Genomic DNA, 20,686 nt, shown 5'->3' on the forward strand with positions numbered 1-20,686 from the left:
TTTTCCACTGATCAAAAATCCCACTTAAACTCGCTGAGATTGGGCTTTTGTGTGCAACGGGAATGTGTACACTAGGCATTCACACCCAGGTCAATTGACTCCACAGCAGACACGGGTTTTTATCACCTCGGCTCGGCTCGGCTTTGATCTAAAGACCCGAGTGAAGCAGAAGTCTCTTCTGAAATAAAGTGAAATGTGAGTCGTTGCAGTAAGACGTCAGTGATGGTGATGTCAGCTAGAATTTTATTTCCAAAGTCCGAGCCACCTCTCCTGAGTGGCAAAAACAAGTGCTTTTAGTGGAAGTAACTATGACGGTCAGGTTGCCCCAAAGGATTACACTGCAGCCACTGAGTTGTGTTGTGGCTGCCAGGACAATTGACAATCAGCATAAGCTGCGGACTCTCGATTTTGCTCTGTCTCTGCATCGATGCAGAATCTTTCATGTCCGCATCGAGATGCATCTTATAACACCTCTAAAAAAACCCATCAGACAAATATCACTGAACCCGGCAGAATATTTTAATTTGGATTTATTTAAATAGACTGGTGGTATGTCTTACTGACTTACAGATGTGCTCCTAACCCCCCCACCAAAAAAACAAAAAAAACATTGGGACAATGACTGCATTCAGCTTGTTGCAAACAGCTCTTAGTTGTTAATGTTGTGATCTGAAGCAGACTTGTCACAACAGACTATGTACTGTACTTTTGATATCGCAGGTCTGAGTGAAGACCGCAGCCGTTCCTACACATCATTGTCATCATGATCATTTTTGTTGGTTTCCACCATATGTCGTTCTAACAAAAACAGAAGCCACATTTAAACTAATATTTTAAAACAGTCTGAAAGCCAGGTGTTTTTACAATAGACACTGCACTTATGTTACCTTTGTTTTAATGTGTGGTTGATAAAAGACTCAGCTGCAGTGTGCATTAAAGATAGCTGGAGGCAGAGAAACATCTTATAGTGTCTGGGAATATGAACATTATGTGGGCCCACAAGATTGTTTGTATGTGCACAATGTGGTCGGCATCAAAAGAAGCTGAACACAACAAGGAACACATTCACTGAACCTCCATCTGGCACCAGTTTGTTTCTCCTTAAATGACTTCGGCTTTATCTACACTGCGTCGTCTGATCTGATCTGCTCTCCACCAAAGTCAAACACGTTCAGTTTACACTGGTTCAAAAATAAAAACAGCCTCCAAGTCATTTCAGAGTAAACATGCAGAATGTGGCATTGATACCAGCTTTGGCCCGACTTCCTCTGATCTGATCTTGTCATTTCCACGTGAACGAGGAGAAAACATTTTGTCCCTAGTTTTCAATGTTTAGATTCGGACGGGAAAAAAGCAACTTTTTACCTCAATGACGGAAAATTGTCAGCCTGAGTTGGCTCTGTTAATCTAGCCTAATAACCCCCAGACAGGCCAGGCATTTAGACAATCTTTAAACATATTTCATGTGTTAGATATCCATGGGTGCTTTTCGGACCCGTCTGTCAGTTCCCATTTGGCACGCAGCCTCTCATAGCGTAGTTCCCCCTCAGATCAAATCAGCCCTCTCAATCAACAGTTTCCAGATCTACAAGGAAACACGCAATCAGTGATGTTTCAGTTGCCTTTACCGCAGTTAGCCTGCGTCTGATTAAATATACCATATGGTTCAAAGAGAGGAGTTAATGTACTTTTTGTATATTTACTTGAAAGGATCCGATGAGGGTTCAGCCTGAAGTTACTGAAAGTGGTTGTTTGAGGGCAGACAGACAAGCAGTAGTTATGAATGGCATGATGCCATCAAAATGTAATGTGGTCAGAAGCCTCAGACACTCTTGTTAAAACTGTGTGTCCATCTGATACAGGATGTAAGTGTTTCCATGATGGGTGCTAACCTTTGATTAAAAAAATTACAGTGGCAAATTTTAAAACTCAGGCTAGAAGTCATTTAAAAATTTAGAAAACCTTCAATTTGTTCGAGAGAGTTAGAGGGAAGATCAATGCAATGCTCATATTTGCTTGTTAAATATGGTGCTTCAGTCAGAAGAGGTTATTTTAGTTCAGCATAAAGACGGGAGGCAGTGGCCTCGTAACCTCAAGGTGACAAGACAAAGTGAATGCTCCCTGCATAGAACAGTTGTGTGGGTGGCTGTAGTGTCCTTGAGTAAGATACTGGACCCAAATTGCTCCTGATGAGCAGTTAGCACCTTGCATAGCAGCCTCTGCCATCAGTGTATGGGTGAATGTGACAAATGTTGTAGACTGGAAAAGCACTATAGAAATGTGAGTCCATTTACCATAGTTCAATACATAAAACCTTAAGTGGTAAATAAGAAATAACATGTTAATTGGTGAGATTTAGCCATTCTAGTAAATGTGTTTTGTTACAGTATTGGACGGAGCCAGGCTTGTTGTTTTCCACAATGTCTCGTCTTAATGCTAAGCTGGGCTAACTTTACCTTGTGAGTCAGCTGGATTTGTGAGAACATTGAACCAATCGGTGTCCTTTGATGAACTCCCTCCGAGACGGTTGTGTAACAAACCCTCGCGCATCAGGTTAAGGTTGACTGGCTGCGTCAAACTTACCATCCAGACATGAGAGTGGTATCAATCATCTCATCTAAGCAAGAACGTGAATGTGTTGAAATATTCCTGAGAACTGATTCAAGCCGGGTGTGAGATTTTTCTAACCTGGTGGTTCACAACCTTTTCCTTGCATACCCCCCTTAAAATCCCCCCAAAAAAACTCACAGGGGAAGTACCTAATAACAAAGGTGATGTTCAAAATCACAATAGGTTCCCTCGGATGTATGCAATTGGCAAATGTCTAACTTAATGAACTGCAAAAGATTCAATTTAGTGTTTTGTTCCAAAGCTTGACAGGAGATGCTGAGGCACCCTGCTGTAAAAATGCAGAAATTTTAAAAGGAAAACTTTCATTACGCTACACTTCATAATGAAAACACAAAAAGAGGCACACGGCCATAAATAATGCCTTAATTAGCTCAGTTAATGATATCTGGCATAACTGGTCATGTTCCAAGTTTCATGTTAGTTATTGCAGGACACTCGGCAGCTGAAACTCCTTTTGTAAACGCCTGCGAGTTCCCACATGTGGTTGTTGTAACTATAAATATATGAGCATCAGGAGGGCTGCTATTTATCTTGGCTGGAAGGAAAAACAAGATGATAACAAAGAGCTGCAGGAGTGGACAATAAATTGCTTCCTCTAATTAACAGGCATTCAAATCCAAAATCTGCTGCAGAGAACATTGTCGGGAGGGAAGATTGAGGTCTGTCAGAATTAATTCTATCATTATTAAAGAATATTAATAGAGTCTGACATTACTTCAGACTCAGTTTCATTAGAGCCCATTATGATGAATCTTTGAGACATGAATTTGCTTCTTCAATTTAAAAACAGCAGTGCCCTTTTGTCTCTCTCTTTCTCTTCTTGTGACTTCTTAGGAAAGAATGTGGCATGTTGAGCATTTTAACAATGCTTTTTTGCCTTTAATAAGGAACATTGCAATTATTGTTTCCCTACCGCCATGTCTTGACTCAGCTCTGTAGGTTGCTTTTGAACCTCTTGCATGGCAACCAACTAGCATCAATGCCCAAAGACGACATCTTAGATGATATGATGTCAGATTCTAATCACAAATGAGACGCTAAGACATGACGAGGGAATAACCTCACAAAAACATTTAGAAAAGTTTGATGGAACATAACAGGAGAAGTCTTAATGGTTACATTTCTACATCCAGCACAGCTTTGTATTGACTGACAGACTGTCATTGATCATGAAACCATGGTAGTGTGGTGGTACGGTCCAGTTGACATGTGATATTTTATTTTCTCATGTGTAAAATCTAGTCCACATGTGAAAAAAAAGCCAATCACACATGAACAGATGTACTTCACATGTGAAAATGTTAATTTCTTATGTGAAAAAGCCAATCACTTGTAAAAAAAATGTCCAGTTCACATGTTAAAATTTTAGTTCACACTTGAAAGTAACTGATCACATGTGAGAACATTCAATCCAAAAGGCATATTTATCATGGCGACATTTCAGTAAGGGTGGTCTCCATGTTGTAAAAAATGAGCAACAGAATAAAGAGCATGAGAAAAAAGTCAACCAAACCACACGACCGACCCTACTAACCAGAATCCAACATAATTGAAAAGTAAATGCTCAAGTGGTGTCTGGCCGATAATTTCCACTGTCATCAAGAGAGCACAAAACAACATTACAAACATTAATCATTATTATGTGTTATTGTTTTCGTACAGCCCACCAGTGATTTCCAGACATTTTTCTATATCCGTGCACAGTAAATCTGTTAGTACTGGACCTTTTACCAGTTTTATTTCTGGAAGTGTTCATTTATTTAGATCTGTTTCCATCCAGCATGTGAATAAATTGGAGAGGCTCCTGATAGTCAAGGACTTCACAGGAACCAGAACCACCTCTTTTCCATATGCTGATAGTCATAAGTTTGCTTTAATGAGGACTCCAGGCAGCACAAGAATAAAAGACGATTGATATCAGCACCTGCTTATTAAGTAAAGGCCAGGTCAATGGGATTAGACCAGACATACAGTAACTATGTTGACCTTTTAGCTCGTCCCGGTTTTGATTTTGATATCATTCAGCAGCTTTAGATTTACAGTCGACTTCTGGTCTGGCAGAGAACGAACAGGGATAACTTGAAGGAGAGTTCAGAGGTGTGTGGGCACTTCTAATAAGAGTTCAGAGAACGTCTTTTTCCCCGAGAACGGAAACAACGCACAGACACGCATCGCATTAAAGGAAACATCATATAAAATCCACCCCGCTGTGAAGAAGTTCTGTTACATCTGCTGCTGGTGTGGGGTACGTTTCCCAGAATTGTGATGAAACCAGCGGGCACTTACAATGAGGAGCAGTCACATTTCTCTGAACGAATATTTTCTCATTGTCCCATGAAGTGCTGTAAATGTCATCACCTCCCACACAGCATGTCCGAGCAACAGACGAGTGCATGAATGGAGTTCAATGTGCCGATTTTGACTTTCTGTGTTTTCTTTAAATTCACTGAAGCTCAAGGTTCCTCTCGGTTTGTTAAATATGATTAACACATTTTAAGTTCAAAAGAGGAATGGGAGATTAATGGATTGATAGATGCCATAAGGAGTACTGAACAAATGATCAAGCATGAATAGATTCCTGACTGTCTCAATGTATGTAAACAGTATTATTTTTAAATCTCATGCAAAGAAAACTACAGCAACTGACTAATCGCAAGAATACAGGAAGTTGTATTTCCATAGAAAGGAAGTTGTTAAACCAATATGAAAGGAAATTATATATATAATTATATTATATAGTATGTATATATTTATATGAAGTGTAACTCCCATTCAAAGTCTGTGCAGGAGAAAAACATGGAATAAGTTTTTTTAATTAAGTGCCATTTGTAAGTACTGTTCTGTACTCACTCTTCTGAAGTATAACCAATATGGCGAAGGGAGAAAGTCTTCTGTTATTTTCTTTTAATGGGGGTATCAGATCAGTCTTCCTTTCTTTCCTTAAAAATTACAAATCTGATTTCATGCGATTTTACCTTCCACTCTGTCAAAGTTAATTAATACAGCTCCAGATTAACATCTTCAGATTTCTCTTTCTAAGGACAAAGACTGAGGAGTTTTGTAATTGTTAAAAAGAACCTTTCAACGTGATAAAGTGGAAATCAAGGCAACTTAATTCATCTTTGTAGTCTTTGTTCTGTCTGCATAGTTTAATTGAAAGTGTCCTAGTTTCATAGCTCTCTGATAACGGAAATTAGTAGGATGGCTCTAAGTTCAGCTTCAGGACCAAATCTGAGGCTGAACCTCACATGCACTGGTGTTCCAAGGTAACATATTAACATCCATGAGGAAATGCAAACTCTCTGTAATGACTGTGTTGTTACGGAGCATCCGGTGATTCATTCATCTCTGTCCCTGGTCCTGAGGAGCAGTTTGCTTCTAAAAACACTGCAGACGCAGCAGCAGAATGACAGATATTATCTCTCAAGAGTTATGTTGCCTCTCAGTGCCACCGATGTAATCCTTGATCTTTACTCTTTCTTCTAAAAAGTGGCAAATGTGATATTAAAAAAAACACATAATCCATCCTTACTTATCATCAGCACTGCATCCTCAATACACAAAAAACGTTGTGGCCGCACTTTATAGCAGCTCAACTAAATATTTCCATACTAAAAATGGATCAAATGAGCACGTGTGATATGAGAAGTGTCATTCGTAGAGAGGAAGGCTCTAAAAACATCGCAACTGTGCAGTTCCCCTCTGATCTTGTTGTTTTTTTAACATAATTTGTTTTCAGTTTAGTGGCCACAACTTGTTTCGGTTTCATTTTGGCAGCTCTCATCAGTATTGTTTCCAGATGCAGCAGGAGGCTATTTTTAAACAAAAAAGCTCTGATAAAGTCATTGTTCACTACCTCACCAGCACTAAATGGGAGACAGACAAAGTTAGTAACAAGCTAGCTGACATAGAGGGGAGAGTCCTGTCCCTTCCAGTGTGCCCCATGTGACCTATCATCTGAAAACAATTTGTCAGTGGAGACAAATACTTTTTTCGAATTGTGCCATGAATTGCACATGGGCCATAATGATTGTCAATTTAAAAGACATTTTGTAAGTCAAAAAAGTAATAGTTTGTGGTAATGGTGGTACCATTTAGTTTTGTGTAACTGCTCACTAAGCTACATTGTCTCCCACAATATACGTCACCAACACCAACATGGGAGGAAGCTTTGAAAAGCACAAGAAGTCTGACAATACAGCAGTTATGTGAAAAGAGAATTAGTCAGCTTTGTGAGCTAGCTAACATGCAGGACCGACTCTACAAGGTTAGTGTTAAATGAGATGACATCACTAATCATTTATTATCACTGTTTGATATTTCCTTTGTTTTATCTTTTAACTTGACTTACATCTTCTGTGTAATTCATATCTCTTTTAACTACAGTACATATTTTTTCTGACATAAGATCTCATGGTAGTCCACCGAGAGGGGAGGGACCTCGCCTTCTATGGTGGAGAATTTAGCTGCTCAGAAATAAAATATCCCTCAAAAAGTAAAGTAAAAGTAAAACAGCTGTTTTCAAAGTTTCACATTTTTTGTCAAAACTCAAATGAATGATAGTTTTGCTCCTTGTTTACATACATTTAGCCATATCACCTTTATAAGGTGAAAATATTGGGACCAGGCTGGCAGCCTGGCACCATTTCCTTCTGCTTTGAAGCCTCCGTTATAGCCTAAATAAATGAATAAACTCACATTGTGTTGTTGCTAGTTGCTATGGTAGTTGATGAGGAAAACACAGACGATAAAGTTGTCTTTGTGAAAGTGCCACCAACAATAATACCACTTAGAAATGCTAAGTTACAAAGTATCTACTACACTAAGAATTTGAAGTAAACCAGTTTGCATTCATTTCTATTTCAGGACCTGTTACTATTTCTAAAACTGTCTCCATTCAGCCTACCTCTCCTTTACCATTTGTCACGATTATCATCAGTAATAAATCAGTATATCCAGACTTTGAGCTGCTATACAAGTTAACTGCTACATGTAAATCTTCATGACAGACCATCCATGGTTTTCTCATATTTATGCGAAGTGCTATGGCATGGTGCCAAGCATCCTATCAGATTTTGAAGACAAAACAGAGGGACCAAAAACCTGTAGTTGTCCGACATGTCAAAGAGTAAAATTACAAGTTCCAGCAGCATTTGTTCTGTGCAAACAACCACACCTGCCTCACAGCTTCAGCTCCAGTTTCACGTAAACAATCCCACCGTCGTCTGTGTTCCCGCAGAAATTCGAAACCTTACTTATATATTTAGAGACAAGCAGCCGCTGTCAGCGTAACGTATTGCCAACCTTGACACCCGGGGTCTTTGGTCATGCTGATGTGTGTGTTGTGTCCCCGTTTGTCCGCATGCACAAACTGAAACAGAATATCAACTCATTGCATGTTTTAAAGTGTTCGTAGTTCAGTCTGAGGTGGTCCCTTTTTCATCTTGACGCTTGGGGCTCTTTCTGTCGGCATGAAGCTAGCCCGTTATGTCTCTTCACAGCGTGCTTAGTGGTGGCCTGGTTTCACACTAATAGCCGAGAAACATTTAAGAGAGAAAAGTGCGTAAATCTCAAATCAAATCAAGACATTTTGGTTTCTCACTGTCAATCATCCGACCAAGAGTAAATGCTCCTCGTGATTTTCATCATTTTTTTTCAAGTGCCCATACCCCCAGAATGTTTTATTCCAAGAAATGCCCCAAGAGATGTTTTTTTTTTACTCCATCTGCTCTATCCATGTCGTTTGAGTTCAAATCTGCCCTCTCCCTTATGTCTTGTTGAGTTTTCTTGTGTACAGTTTTGACTATAACATTTTTTTTGTTAAATATAACCTCTTCCTGTAGTTTCTTCTATCCTAAGCTGACTCTACATTTTCCTTGGCTCCCATCCCTTCGCCCCCTTGAATCCAGCCTTTATCCAGTTACTGTGGTGTTTAATGCCCAGCACCTTTTCTGCTAAAGAGATTAATGTCGACCTTCTCTGCTACTGTAACCAAACACATGCAGGGAGCACAAAAAATAGTTATTAAAAACATGAGACTATGAAGAAGCAAGGTAAGTTTAGGTAGAGAACGATTCGCTCGGGGGGGAAAGACTAGTACATGCTGCTCATTATCTCTCTCCTCCTCTTCCTCTCCCTTTCCAGTCAATCACTTGAGGAGAGGAGGAGAGGAGACACTCCCAAACTAACTGCCCATTGGCCTATAGGCATTTTGGGAGAGATTTTTAACAATTGAAGAGGGAGGGAGAGAGCAAAAGTTACTGGCAGCGTTAGACGTCTTTGAATCATTGGCTGGAGCCTGTCAACAGGTGGCACAGGGAGAGGCTTGGTGACATTCATTCCTTCAGAGAAAAGAGAGACAGAGAAAGAGTAGAGGAGGAGAAAGTTAAAGAAAACACTTAAGGGTAAGGCAACTTTCTAATTTTGTCATTTCCCCTCTGAGATTTACACATGGAGCTGAATTTGTATTGTCCTCAGTTTTGTTTACTGGCAACTGTTCGTCCAATTAAATAAAGTTTTATTTGTAGTTTTTTTGTTCAGCTGAATGTTAGTAATTTATTTTACGACATTTCTAAATAAGTAGTAGCCTAAATGTAAGTATTTTTAATGACTATCAAGAGGCAAAAAAAAGCTTTAACAGCTGTTAATTCAAAGTTGTTCATTCTTTTGTGCTCAGAGAGCGCTCTTGTTTATTTTTTCACAGTTCCCGGGAGACCAATTATGCGCTTTTTTCCCCCCTTTTTGGTGCTCTTTATCCATCAATCTTTTTCACACTACAAAAACAAATTGTATCTCAGCTTTTTCTAGGCGTGCCTCTCCCTCCCATCTCCCTTTATTTCTCTCCATCCATCTGAGCCTCCCCTCAGTTTAACTCTACACCTGGAATTTATCAAGTGTCCCGGCAGGGACTAAAGCAGCTCTTGTGTTAGTTTGGGATGCGTGACAGCACTTTGTCTGCAGGAAAGTTGTTGAGATTTTGGTCAGTTGTAAATATTGATGTGTGATGAGGATTGACACACTGAACAGAGTTATGTGATCATTGTTGTTAAGTGTTGGCTGTGCGACATGTTTTTCATTCACTAAAACCTTTGAAAGTGCCTCTATTGGTCAGAGATGGAAAGTAACGTGGTACATTTACTCAAGTACTGTACTTGAGTACAAATAACTTATTTGAGTATTTCTATTTTTTCACCTAATTCATACTTTTATTCCACTTTTTAGAGGCAGATATTTTAGTTTTTTCTCCTGTAACAGCTATTCTTATGAGTTACTTTACAGATTGAGATTTTTACTACAAAACATGTGACCATTTTATAAGATATGATGAATTATTACATATTTCACTAATGAACAGTATGAAACAGTATAAATGAGACCAACTACAACACTGAAGTGCCACTAACTGTTAATATATATAAGTACTTTTACTACACCGTGGTATTGTTTCTTTTACTTACTAAATGATCTGAATACTTCCTTAACCGGTGATATTGTTTTTGCTGTGGGTTACTGAATGATTCATGTAGTTTAATTAAAAAAACAAATACAAAAAATTCAATTTAACAATATTATTATTTCAAATTTGGATCTATAAACATAACAATATTATATAAATGAACAAAGTTATTTTAACTTTGTGGCAGCAGTGACAGCCTTTAATCCCTCAAATATATACTGTATATTTGTGGTATTATTTACGATTTGTATATCCAGGTAATTTCCACATTGCATTGTACTGTAGATAATGCCATATTGTCTGTCAACAAAGCTGCCAGTACTAATTCTCCTTTAGGATAACAACATAAATATTTATAATAACTATGTGCTGGGGTGATAGATATTCTCACAGGGCCGTCGATCCAGTAGATTTACCTTTAATGCTACTGTGCTGGCTCAGGGAATACACAGAAGCCCTCGCGAAAATGAGCTACAGATGTGGGCCCTCAGCCATGCAAAATGATAGAGAGAGGGAGCCGGAGAGGGAGAAAGAGAGAGACACATAACCCTGAGTGGGTGGCTTATAGAAAGTGTTCAGATTGCATAACGTGAGTCCTTTCATGGAAACCTCACGACTCCAGTTGAGTTTTTTCATCTGCTTTCGCTGATTGAAAATGACCCCTGGGCACATGAAAGCTACTCAAAACACATTTTTATTATTTCAAAAACTTATCTCTGTCTCGAAGTTAGAGCTGGTTTAATAATGCTCGAGTTGTGTTCTTTTTCTATCTTTTCAGTTGGTTAGGCTTTCATCTGACAACCCCACTAAAGGGAATGGAGCCTCTATACTGAGGTCCTTATCGAGGTCTACTTGTGGTCTGTACAGCAGCAGCAGCAGGAGGCAGACAGAATCATGAAGATATGAGCTCTGCTCTCAGACGATAATTGCTTTCAGCTTCGTTTTATTCATTTTACTTTCCCTGTTCTGTCTGCAAGCTGCTGCAAAGGAGGGGAAAAGCGGGAAGGAAAGGAATGTCCACAAGTTTGCAACCGCACATAAAAGCACGATCTTCCTGTACCTCTTTTTAAAAACGTCTCTTCTTGTCGTACTCCGGCTTATAGGTTTGATCCAGTAAGATTTGTCTTGTGTCGAAAACCTGGCGAAACAGTTGGCCTTTTGTATGAGGCTTAATGGCTCCATAGAGAGGATAGGGCAAATGTGCACGGACTGACCAAGTCTCCTTCTCTGCATGTCTCTCTGTGTGTATCTGCATTCCCAATATAGGAGTTTTTTCTACAGCTGTTTTGTCCTTGTTTCACTGGTGGTCCTCCCCTCCTCTGTTGATCCCAGAGTTTAGAGCATCCACTGTTTCACATTTCACACACAAACATCCCGACAGCTTGTCGAGAAGCTTTCAGTTGTCTGTGGATCCAGACAGTATTGTCTCCAAGTCATTAAATTGCTGCTGCTACCTTTGGAGGGAATCCCCCCCTCTCCCCATCTGTGTAAGCTGTAAATGACAAGTTTCACACACATACTGTACACATATAGGCAGGATCCTGTGCACTTCTCTCTCCCATATAAAGAGTGAACACACATCAGCAGGTAGTCAACAAACATTTTACAGGCCCATTGACATAGCTCTGCTTTAACATAGAGAAGTTATTGTCTGGAAGGAATTTTTAACTGTGTTTATGGACATGCTGAATTTTACTTTAGCCGGTTTGAAAGCCAGGTTGAAATGCTATCTGGATGGGCCATGTGCTGAGTGAGGGGATCCCAAAGTCATTCTGTTTTTCCTGCGTTATCCTATAGTCTAATGCACATTGACTAATGACAGTCAACTGCTTTTGAACGTGCTGGACAATGATGCCAAACCAGAGTTCAATGTCTTTATGTTACATTGGAGAACATCCAGTAAATCTGCTTTTCTTAAAATCAAGTGAAAACTTTCTGTCCTGCTTTTTGTCATAATAGCCTAATACCTAATACCTAATCTTACTTGTTACTTCACTGTCCAACCACCACCTGCTCCATTCATCTTCTAACTAGTTCAGTATATGTCTAAGTAGCCGTTATAATGTATGCTATACGAGAGGATAACCTTCGTCATTCGATCCATCCCTTCATCCATTGGTCCATCCATTGGTCCATCCATCTATCCATCCATCATTGGTCCATTCATTCATCCATCCATCGATTGGTCCATCCATCCATCCATCCATCCATCCATCCATCCATCCATCATTGGTCCATTCATTCATCCATCCATTGGTTCATCCATCCATCCATCCATTGGTCCATCCATCATTGGTCCATCCATCCATACATCGGTCCATCCATCCATCCATCCCCCTGTACTTATTTATTAATTAAGTGACCAACTAATATAATTAACCATCCATCCATCCATCTGTTTAGCCATCCATCCATCCGTCGTCCATCCACCTGTCCATCATCCATCCATTGATCAGTAAAAATATCGTCCATTTCTCTATCCATCTAACTATTCTTCTACCCATCCACCCATCATCTACCCATCCAGCAGCATTTCTAAAATGTTACTGCCTCATGTCCCTCTCTATTCCCCATTTCCACTCTCTATTAATCTCTCCATCTGCCTTTCTTACCCACACCGGGACACTCTCAGCAGTCAGTGGTGGCCCTCTGCTATGCTTGGAAGGTCACAGTGCTATCTCCTCCAAGAGAAATAAGAAAAGGGCCTGAAGACCGGGAGCATCAAATAAAATCTTGACAGGGAGCTATAAACATGCTTGTTAAGCATCTCTGCGCGTCAGTGCTCGGTGACATTCCACATGGTTATAGTATACTGTCTATAATGTGGCTAACTGCTAGGCTGTCACTGATTCAAACACACTCTCTCCATCACTCCCTCTATCACCTCTTCACTCTTTCTCACTCACTTAATCTCTCTTACTTTTTAGTTTTTTCATCGCCCTTTCCCCTTACTTTCCAATCTCTTTCCATCCCCTAATGTCTCTTTTACCTCATCTCTTGGCCACTGATAAAACACCTACTAAGGCTTTGGCCACCACATTGGGTCAAAAAAAGCAATTACCAAGTGATGTCATAGCTTTGGTTTCTTGCATTGGCACCAGTCTCCGACCTCAAGCTTTTGACCAGCAACAGCTAAAATAACCAAACAAGGTCAGCCATGTTGAGTTTGGACTTGTTAGAAACAGGTTGCGGTAATTATACATCTATTCGTCTCCCTAAAAAAGGACCAGAGGATTTTCAGTCACAGAAGTACTTGAGTTACACCCTGCATAAATCATCACAGGGTGAAGAAGAAGCCAAAGTTTACTTTACTGAAAAAAAGTAAAGTAGCTTTCCACTTTAGCTATTGAAAAGGTCAGATATTCTCCCTGCACAGAATCTCTGTTAATATGATAATGGCATCATAATGGCGGTTGGAGGATTGGCAGGCTTTATGTCCACTTGTTGACATTTTAATGTTCTGCCAATGCTCACACAGTGTCCAGTGGGATTTATAGGATCTGTTTCTCTCTCTACACATTTTCGTCTTTTCCATCTGTTTTACTCTTTGATGCTCAACTGAGGAAATGTATGGGTTAGAAACATCAGCATAACAGAATACATTTACAAAACTGAACAAAAAACATATATTTATTCAACTTTTATAGTTCCAACTGAAACGCTCTTTGCTCAGAATATGAAAAAACGAGGAAAGATTTCTTCTTCTGTCACAATGTCATGCTCCTAAAGACAGTCTTCTTTGGTTACGAATGTGAACCAACAACATTGGGGTTTTGCAGCGCATGCATATTCCATTCAATAATCCTGTATGGTTTCAAAGAAATCCCATGGGTTTACTGAAGCATTTATGCTACTGTATGTATATGGACTTTTCCAGCTGTCAAGCATTATAGCAGGGCCCCCAACACTTTATTACAGAGCTTTAAGTCACCCTGCTATTGGTTTTGTATTTCCATAGACCACACAAGCTAAGCGCAGTTAGGTCAGAAGTTCCTTCTGCCACAATTCAAACTTTTAAATTCAGACCAAAGTCCGAAAAAAAAGACCTTCTGAAGGTTATAACAGGCCTACTATTTTTGACAGCATGTAATTTTCCTAATTCCTTGGGGAAGCCGCTGCAAGGTTTAAGTTCACATGACATCACTGTCATTAGACACAATGACATCATCAATGAGGACAAGTTGCTGCACTCTCTGAAGCTCTGAAACGCCTGACTGAGTGCAATTTATGGTTTATTGCAAAAGGATCTCTGGCAAAGTGATGACTGTTCACTTTCTGCTGCCATACGGTGGAGTGAGAGCCCTAACACACACACACACACACAGACATACACACACACACACACACACACACACACACACACACACACACACACACACACACACCACAGTGACATAATGGTTCAGGTTTCCTGAGATTAAATATACAGCAGCATGCCCCACTGAGTGTAATGTAACTTATGCATTGTCCAGATAGTATTTCTGTCCACAGTTCTCTATAAAACATTGACGTGAAAGTACAAACGTGACCTTTTCCAACCTGGAGACTTAGGTCCAGTCAGCCATGACGACAAACATCTACAGTTTCGGTAGTCTGTTAGACATTGTACATGCCAAAGATACAATCTCTGCAAAATCTATAAACTCACATTAAAATAACAGATGGAATGTATATTTAATCTCCATATGAAGCACTGTGTCATGCCACTGTGAGACTGTGGAAGTGATTTTGATCTGCTCAACAGACAGCAGTGAGGAGTTTAGTTTTTTTGGTACTGACATATCTGTTGTGTAAGGTCAAGGAAACTTTATTTGAATAAATAATTATACTTTTTGAGAAATATGTTTATGAGCATTTAATTTGCCTCGATTAGTTTACCTTCTACCACAATGTTTAGCGCGGATCCAAATGAAAGGACAGATACAAGAATTTTTTCATGTCTTTAATTCTTGTCATCATATTGACAACAAGAAACACCGCTGCTTCCTCTCTTATGCTAAGCTAAGCTAATTATCTCCAGACTCCAGCTCAATACTACACAAACACGGCAGCTATAGGCTATCTTCACATCTTTCTCTTGGAGGACTAATAAATAAGTGTAATTTATTAAAAATGAACAATGATCTGCTCTTATCTTGTCCTCTAGTCATGACCACCAGACTCCTGTGGAGGGCCCTGTGCCTGCTGGCCCTGTTCTGCACCATGTCACCTGTCAGCTCCACCAACCACCCGGACCCCTCAGCCCCAGAGCAGGGAGTCACCTTCAGCCACGTCTACAAAATCGACATCCCGGGGACCAACAGCTGTAAACTCGAGCGTCTGCCAAACCAGGATGACACAGGTCATAAACAAAAATGAAATATCTGAGCAATAGGGAATGCAAATGACAAATGAAAGTATAAAGAATTCATATTATAATAAATATCCTGTGTAATTGTGTGTAAGCAATGTGACCCATTACAGTGCATCTACAAATCACATTTTGCAGGTCTGCAGACAGAGACCACTACGAATGGAGAGAGCGACATCATCTTTCGACACAACATCAGGCTGCAGACACCAACGTGTGACTGTGCCGAGTCGGAAAGCTTCAAGTCACTCTTATACAGGGTCAATGGGCTAGAGGAAGAAGTCAACTACCTGAAGACCCAGTGCACTCAGGGATGTTGTGGAAGAGGTGGTGCTGCAGGTAAGCAATTGCTGACCCACAGTTAAGGGTGAACAAGTGGAAATAGGAGATTGCTGTGGGCAGGAAGCTAGTTAGTTGGTAATTTATATTTAGTATACTTAGAAGGAATATGCTAAATAACTAGCATGTGTACCTATGAATTATTTACCTGACAAGCACACTATAACACCTTTTCAATTATTTTTTCTCAAGGAGTGGACACAAGCTGTAGTGGCCATGGTACCTACCAACACGACACATGCAGCTGCCTCTGTAACCCGGGATGGGAAGGCCCAGATTGCTCTGTGTCCTCCTGCCCAGACGAGTGCAATGACAACGGCCGGTGTGTGGATGGGAAGTGTGTGTGCCACCAAGGCTACACAGGTGAGGACTGCAGCCAGCTGATGTGTCCAGACAACTGCAACGACAAGGGACACTGCGTGGATGGAAAATGTGTGTGTTTCCCGCACTTCACCGGCGAGGATTGCAGCATCCAGAAGTGTCCCAATGACTGCATCGGTAACGGCCGGTGTGTGGATGGCCAGTGCATCTGTGATGAAGGCTTTTTTGGGGAAGACTGTTCATTGGGTAAGCTATTTACATGTTTAACAACACAATGTATATGGATTTCTTTCATTGCATGCACAATAACTTATGAATATAGGAGAGCTAACGTTAACAGCTAATATTCTAGCAAGATGCACTACCTGGTGTAGTCTGTAGTCCTAAAACTCAGAAATCTGTTAGCATTCAGCATTTTTGCACATGTGGTTCCCTTGTCTCAAGTCTATGGGTTTCTTGAAGGGGTTTTCGGATAAATGCCTGAAATAAGGTATGTGGTTACTACAGGCTTAACTAGGGCTGGCTCGACCATTTTCATGATAAAATTCTCCACGATAACAATGATAAATTTATGACATTTATTTTCGAAACAGTTACTTTTGAGTAACACTACACCAACAGCCAATCACACAGCAGAGAAACAGATGCATGCGGTTGATGCATGTTTCTGGCTCCTCCCACTCACAACTACTCAGAGTGACGGAGACCACCTGTGTGTCCACTCGACACCGGTATTTGGAAATAGTTCGGCTACCTGACGTCTGACAAAGGACAGACCACCATTAGGTAGCAAAATGTGTCGGCGACCAGTCCTCAGCAGAACTGGAAACACCACCAACCTCCTCTATCATCTCAAAAGGTACCGTCCCAAACAGTACTCCGAAAGTATGAGTTAGCGCTATGATGCTAGCGTCAGCCTCCCCTCAAGTAGCCAACAGCCCATAAAAAGGTCAATTGATTAATTTAGAGAAAATGTGTATAGTAATTGTGTAGTAAGATGCTTAGTGGTGGTGACGTTTAAGTCATACGACCGTAATGTTGTCAGTTTAAAGCCCAACTTTAGCTTTTTACTTCTAGTGATTTAATTTTAGTTTCAAAAATCACAAAAGTTGTGATTGAAGATTATCTTGCTGAACAAAACGTGCAAGTATCCTAAGCTTGTGTTTGCCAAAGAGCTTATTTTCTGCCATATTCAAAAATACAATTCAAAAATCCCATTGACTTTTTGTGGAGGGAACCAGGGCGATGCTAACTTCCGGGTTAGCCTACAAAAATACTTAATCGCTACACTACTATTTACATATCCAGTCTGTTTAACAGTTATCTTTAGTGAGCAGTTTATTTGCCCAAAGTTTTCTGCTTTCATTATTGTACATAATCTAATTAAATTGCTCTTGCACTAGAGGCACTACATTTTGTATTACAGTGCATATTGATAGTAAAGTTTTCCTGAGCTAAGAAATGAGCTATGGTAGCTTCCTCCACTTAGTCTCTCCATTGGCTCAATGGGCACTTGGATGGCTTGCTGTTGCTTGCTATTGGCTCTACTTGGCCTTTTAGCACAAATCTACAAGGTCACCAGTTTTGAACATGAAATATTCATGAAGACAGCACTTTGTTCCTGCCTGTGAATCCACTCGTATAAATGGATTTCACCTTGAAATTTTGCTGGTCTCATTTCGTTTTGACCGAAATAACATTTTGGTGAGAAATATTTCAAAATGTTCACCAGCATAGTTTCCAGTTTCTTTGATCCCTGCAGACATAGATTATTCATACAGGTTTTTTTCCCTTGGGCAGTTCTTAGCTACCTGCAACATTTCCTGTGTGTCCTTTAGAGAGTCATGGTGTCTGAGTAAGCATATTCCATCATGATCTTTTTATGGGTAAATTATATATCTGGGACGCAGCATAATAACTTTTTATGACCCTGACTTGCATTTAGTTTGATCTGTATTTCGCAAGAGAATTAACATTCACATTTCACGATTTTATTAGTCACCTCTATGGCTCTGCTGACATTAAGCTGTGAATATTAACTGCTGTCTCATGGAAAACACAGATGTTACAAGGAGCTCTGGGGCCATTAAATATAACACTTGCCCAAGTCACCTGCATATAAATATCTTTCATATATAATTTAGTGAAAACCTCTCGGATCTGCCTGAATGAATAGTTTGGACTTACAGCAATCCATTTGTGTTTAATTTATCCACTGCAATCCGTTTGATTTATGGTGCAGCATCCTTGGCTCATCAACTTATTGGCTTTTGTACGGCAGAAATTTCATAGAAGGAAAAGCACAAGTGTTACTAAACACTAGCAGTAGCTTTGTTCTGTGTGTCCCAGTAAACGGTGACATAGTGAGAGTACGGCAGCAGGCACAATACCAGGACCCTGAAAACGAAGCAGCTAAATGGAATTTAGCCATCAGTAATTTTATGATATACGCCTGTGTACGTGTCAGAATTTCTTCCTTGACAAAGCCTATTAGCTGACCACCATACTCAGTATATTCATACAGGTGTTCTGGGCTTTAATTAAATTTGGGTTCAACAGCAGCAGCAGAAGCACTATTGAAACCAGTATTAAATTTAAAAACTTCCAAATTCTACATTAAATTCAACAAGGTTTACCTTTTAACATTTGCAAGTTCTTAAAACGCAAGAATAACTACAGCACTAAGATATGCAGAAACACTACAGTGTTGAGTAGTAGTTTAATTAATGATGGCAGCATGTACCTAGAATTTTAAAAGGAGATAAGCAGCATGAGATGAAATGTTGATTGAAAGTTTTCTTTTTTTAATTGGGTTTTGCAAGACCATAGAATTCGGTCATTAAAGCAGTTATAAAAGTAAAAAGGTATGTATTCCCTTTCAGAAAAGACGTTATAAATGTAATAATTCACATACTGATTAAATGTTTCTGACTCATTTGATTAACAGCTGTAGCCTGATTATTTTTACATCTTATTTTTAATGAGCTATATGTGCCAAATGCTGGTGGTGCAGAGGAATTAAATAAAAAACAAACAAAAAAACTGATAAGACTAAACTGGAAAACTTTCCTGAAATTGATGTGACACGCTGGGTAGTTTCTCTAAAGAAGAGTCCCCTGTCTGTTTGTGTTGTCAGAAGTTAGCCTTGTGGAATAAACTGTTGCAGCTGATATTAGGGTTGCACGATATGGTCAAAAGAAGCAAATTCCAATTATTTTGACAGATAATGTGATTGCAGTATGATTCACAATTAGTGAGAATGAGAATTTTTGCATCACAATTTCCATTATCACTGAAAAAATTAATTAAAAACATGATGATGTGACACTTGTTGGGGTACCTACCAGGCAATCATGTTATCTTTCATCGGGACATCAAAATGTGGAGGCTGGAGCATCTCTGCAGCTCTATTGTACGTCGTTGTTATGCTGTTTTGTCAATTATTTTACCACTATCAAAAAATTGCAGCTTCTTGTGATTTGGATATTGCACTCAGCCATAATAGGATTTTGATTATTTTGCAATCATTGTGTAGCCCTGGCTGATATGATGTGCAGCTTTTGATTTTGATCATTTTAAACTGTGAAAGTTACGGTAAGCGCCAGCAAAAAATTCAGATCTGCTACACTATCCAGTCCAAAGGAGAAATAAAAGAGTTTGAAAAATATTTGTTGGCATCCAAGCTTAGCAGGTATTACAATTTTTTAAACCATATTGGAATTATTGGCTATGTTTTAAGGCTTTTTATATTGTAGTTTCTAAGATATAATGACTATGACCAGCAGACTCTGAGAGCTCCTTCAAAGTGCATTTTTCTCCATTAAATCTAACTCCCAACTATTAGTAATAATTGGTCAATTCATGGACAAAAATGTCTCTGACTCAACCTCAACTTATGGCAGTTTTCATAATAGCCATAGTGACCTACCTCTGTGGAATTCAAAGCATCTCTCCAACAGTTATTTCAGATACAGCAGCTGACGGGGCCCTTTCAGTGTGCTGACCCCATGACCGCTGACATCTATGGCCTCTACTGTAGATGACATTAGGTCACATACTGTAATACCACAGGAATATAAGAACACCCATCAGTCCTTTGGGGCTCCATCTAGCTTTGACCGCCGAGAAGAATCATCACCTTCCCCGCTAAATGCGCTGCTCACCAAACCGCTATTCCTGTACTGCCTCAGGCGCAGAGTACAAAATTGCATTTTATGGCAATTTAAGTCCAAGCAAGTAGAAAGGTGAGCAGCAGGAGCAGCCAGGCATGGACCGTTTAATTCACTGAGTTCATACTGTGACAGTCAATTCTAAGATGATCTTGAAGATTTTCCTGCAGGTGAAAGGCACAAAATTTGGCTTTTTCATCGTACTGTCTCTTGGACTGCAGAAGAAGCGTATTCTCTGTCTATACTTGTCTACAGCATTTCTTCCTCTGGCTTTAACCCAGACTAGATGGCACATACTTTAACAGAAGCAATTTTTAACATTTACTAGGAGTGGATCCACCAAAAAAAAAAAGCTACACCACCAGTTTCAGGTAGAAAAAAGGTAAAATGGTTGGGTCTTCACAGTACAGGTCAGCGGTG

General features: G+C 39.7%; 1 protein-coding gene across 2 annotated transcripts in view; it reads left to right on the forward strand.

Moving 5' to 3' along the window:
- The first annotated feature begins 8,937 nt into the window (after window positions 1-8,937).
- Window positions 8,938-20,686, forward strand: part of tnn (tenascin N) — a 42,494-nt gene continuing 30,745 nt past the window's right edge. For both annotated transcript variants that reach the window (XM_084368157.1, XM_084368158.1), the window contains exons 1-4: window positions 8,938-9,035; window positions 15,234-15,428; window positions 15,576-15,776; window positions 15,969-16,343. In XM_084368157.1, the coding sequence (XP_084224283.1) occupies window positions 15,236-15,428; window positions 15,576-15,776; window positions 15,969-16,343 (769 nt within the window). In that variant the 5' untranslated portion in view covers window positions 8,938-9,035; window positions 15,234-15,235. The remainder of the gene's footprint in view (window positions 9,036-15,233; window positions 15,429-15,575; window positions 15,777-15,968; window positions 16,344-20,686) is intronic.

This window comes from Pagrus pagrus (genome assembly GCF_965226575.1).
Source record: "Pagrus pagrus genome assembly, chromosome: 12".
In the NCBI taxonomy this organism is placed as follows: domain Eukaryota; kingdom Metazoa; phylum Chordata; class Actinopteri; order Spariformes; family Sparidae; genus Pagrus; species Pagrus pagrus.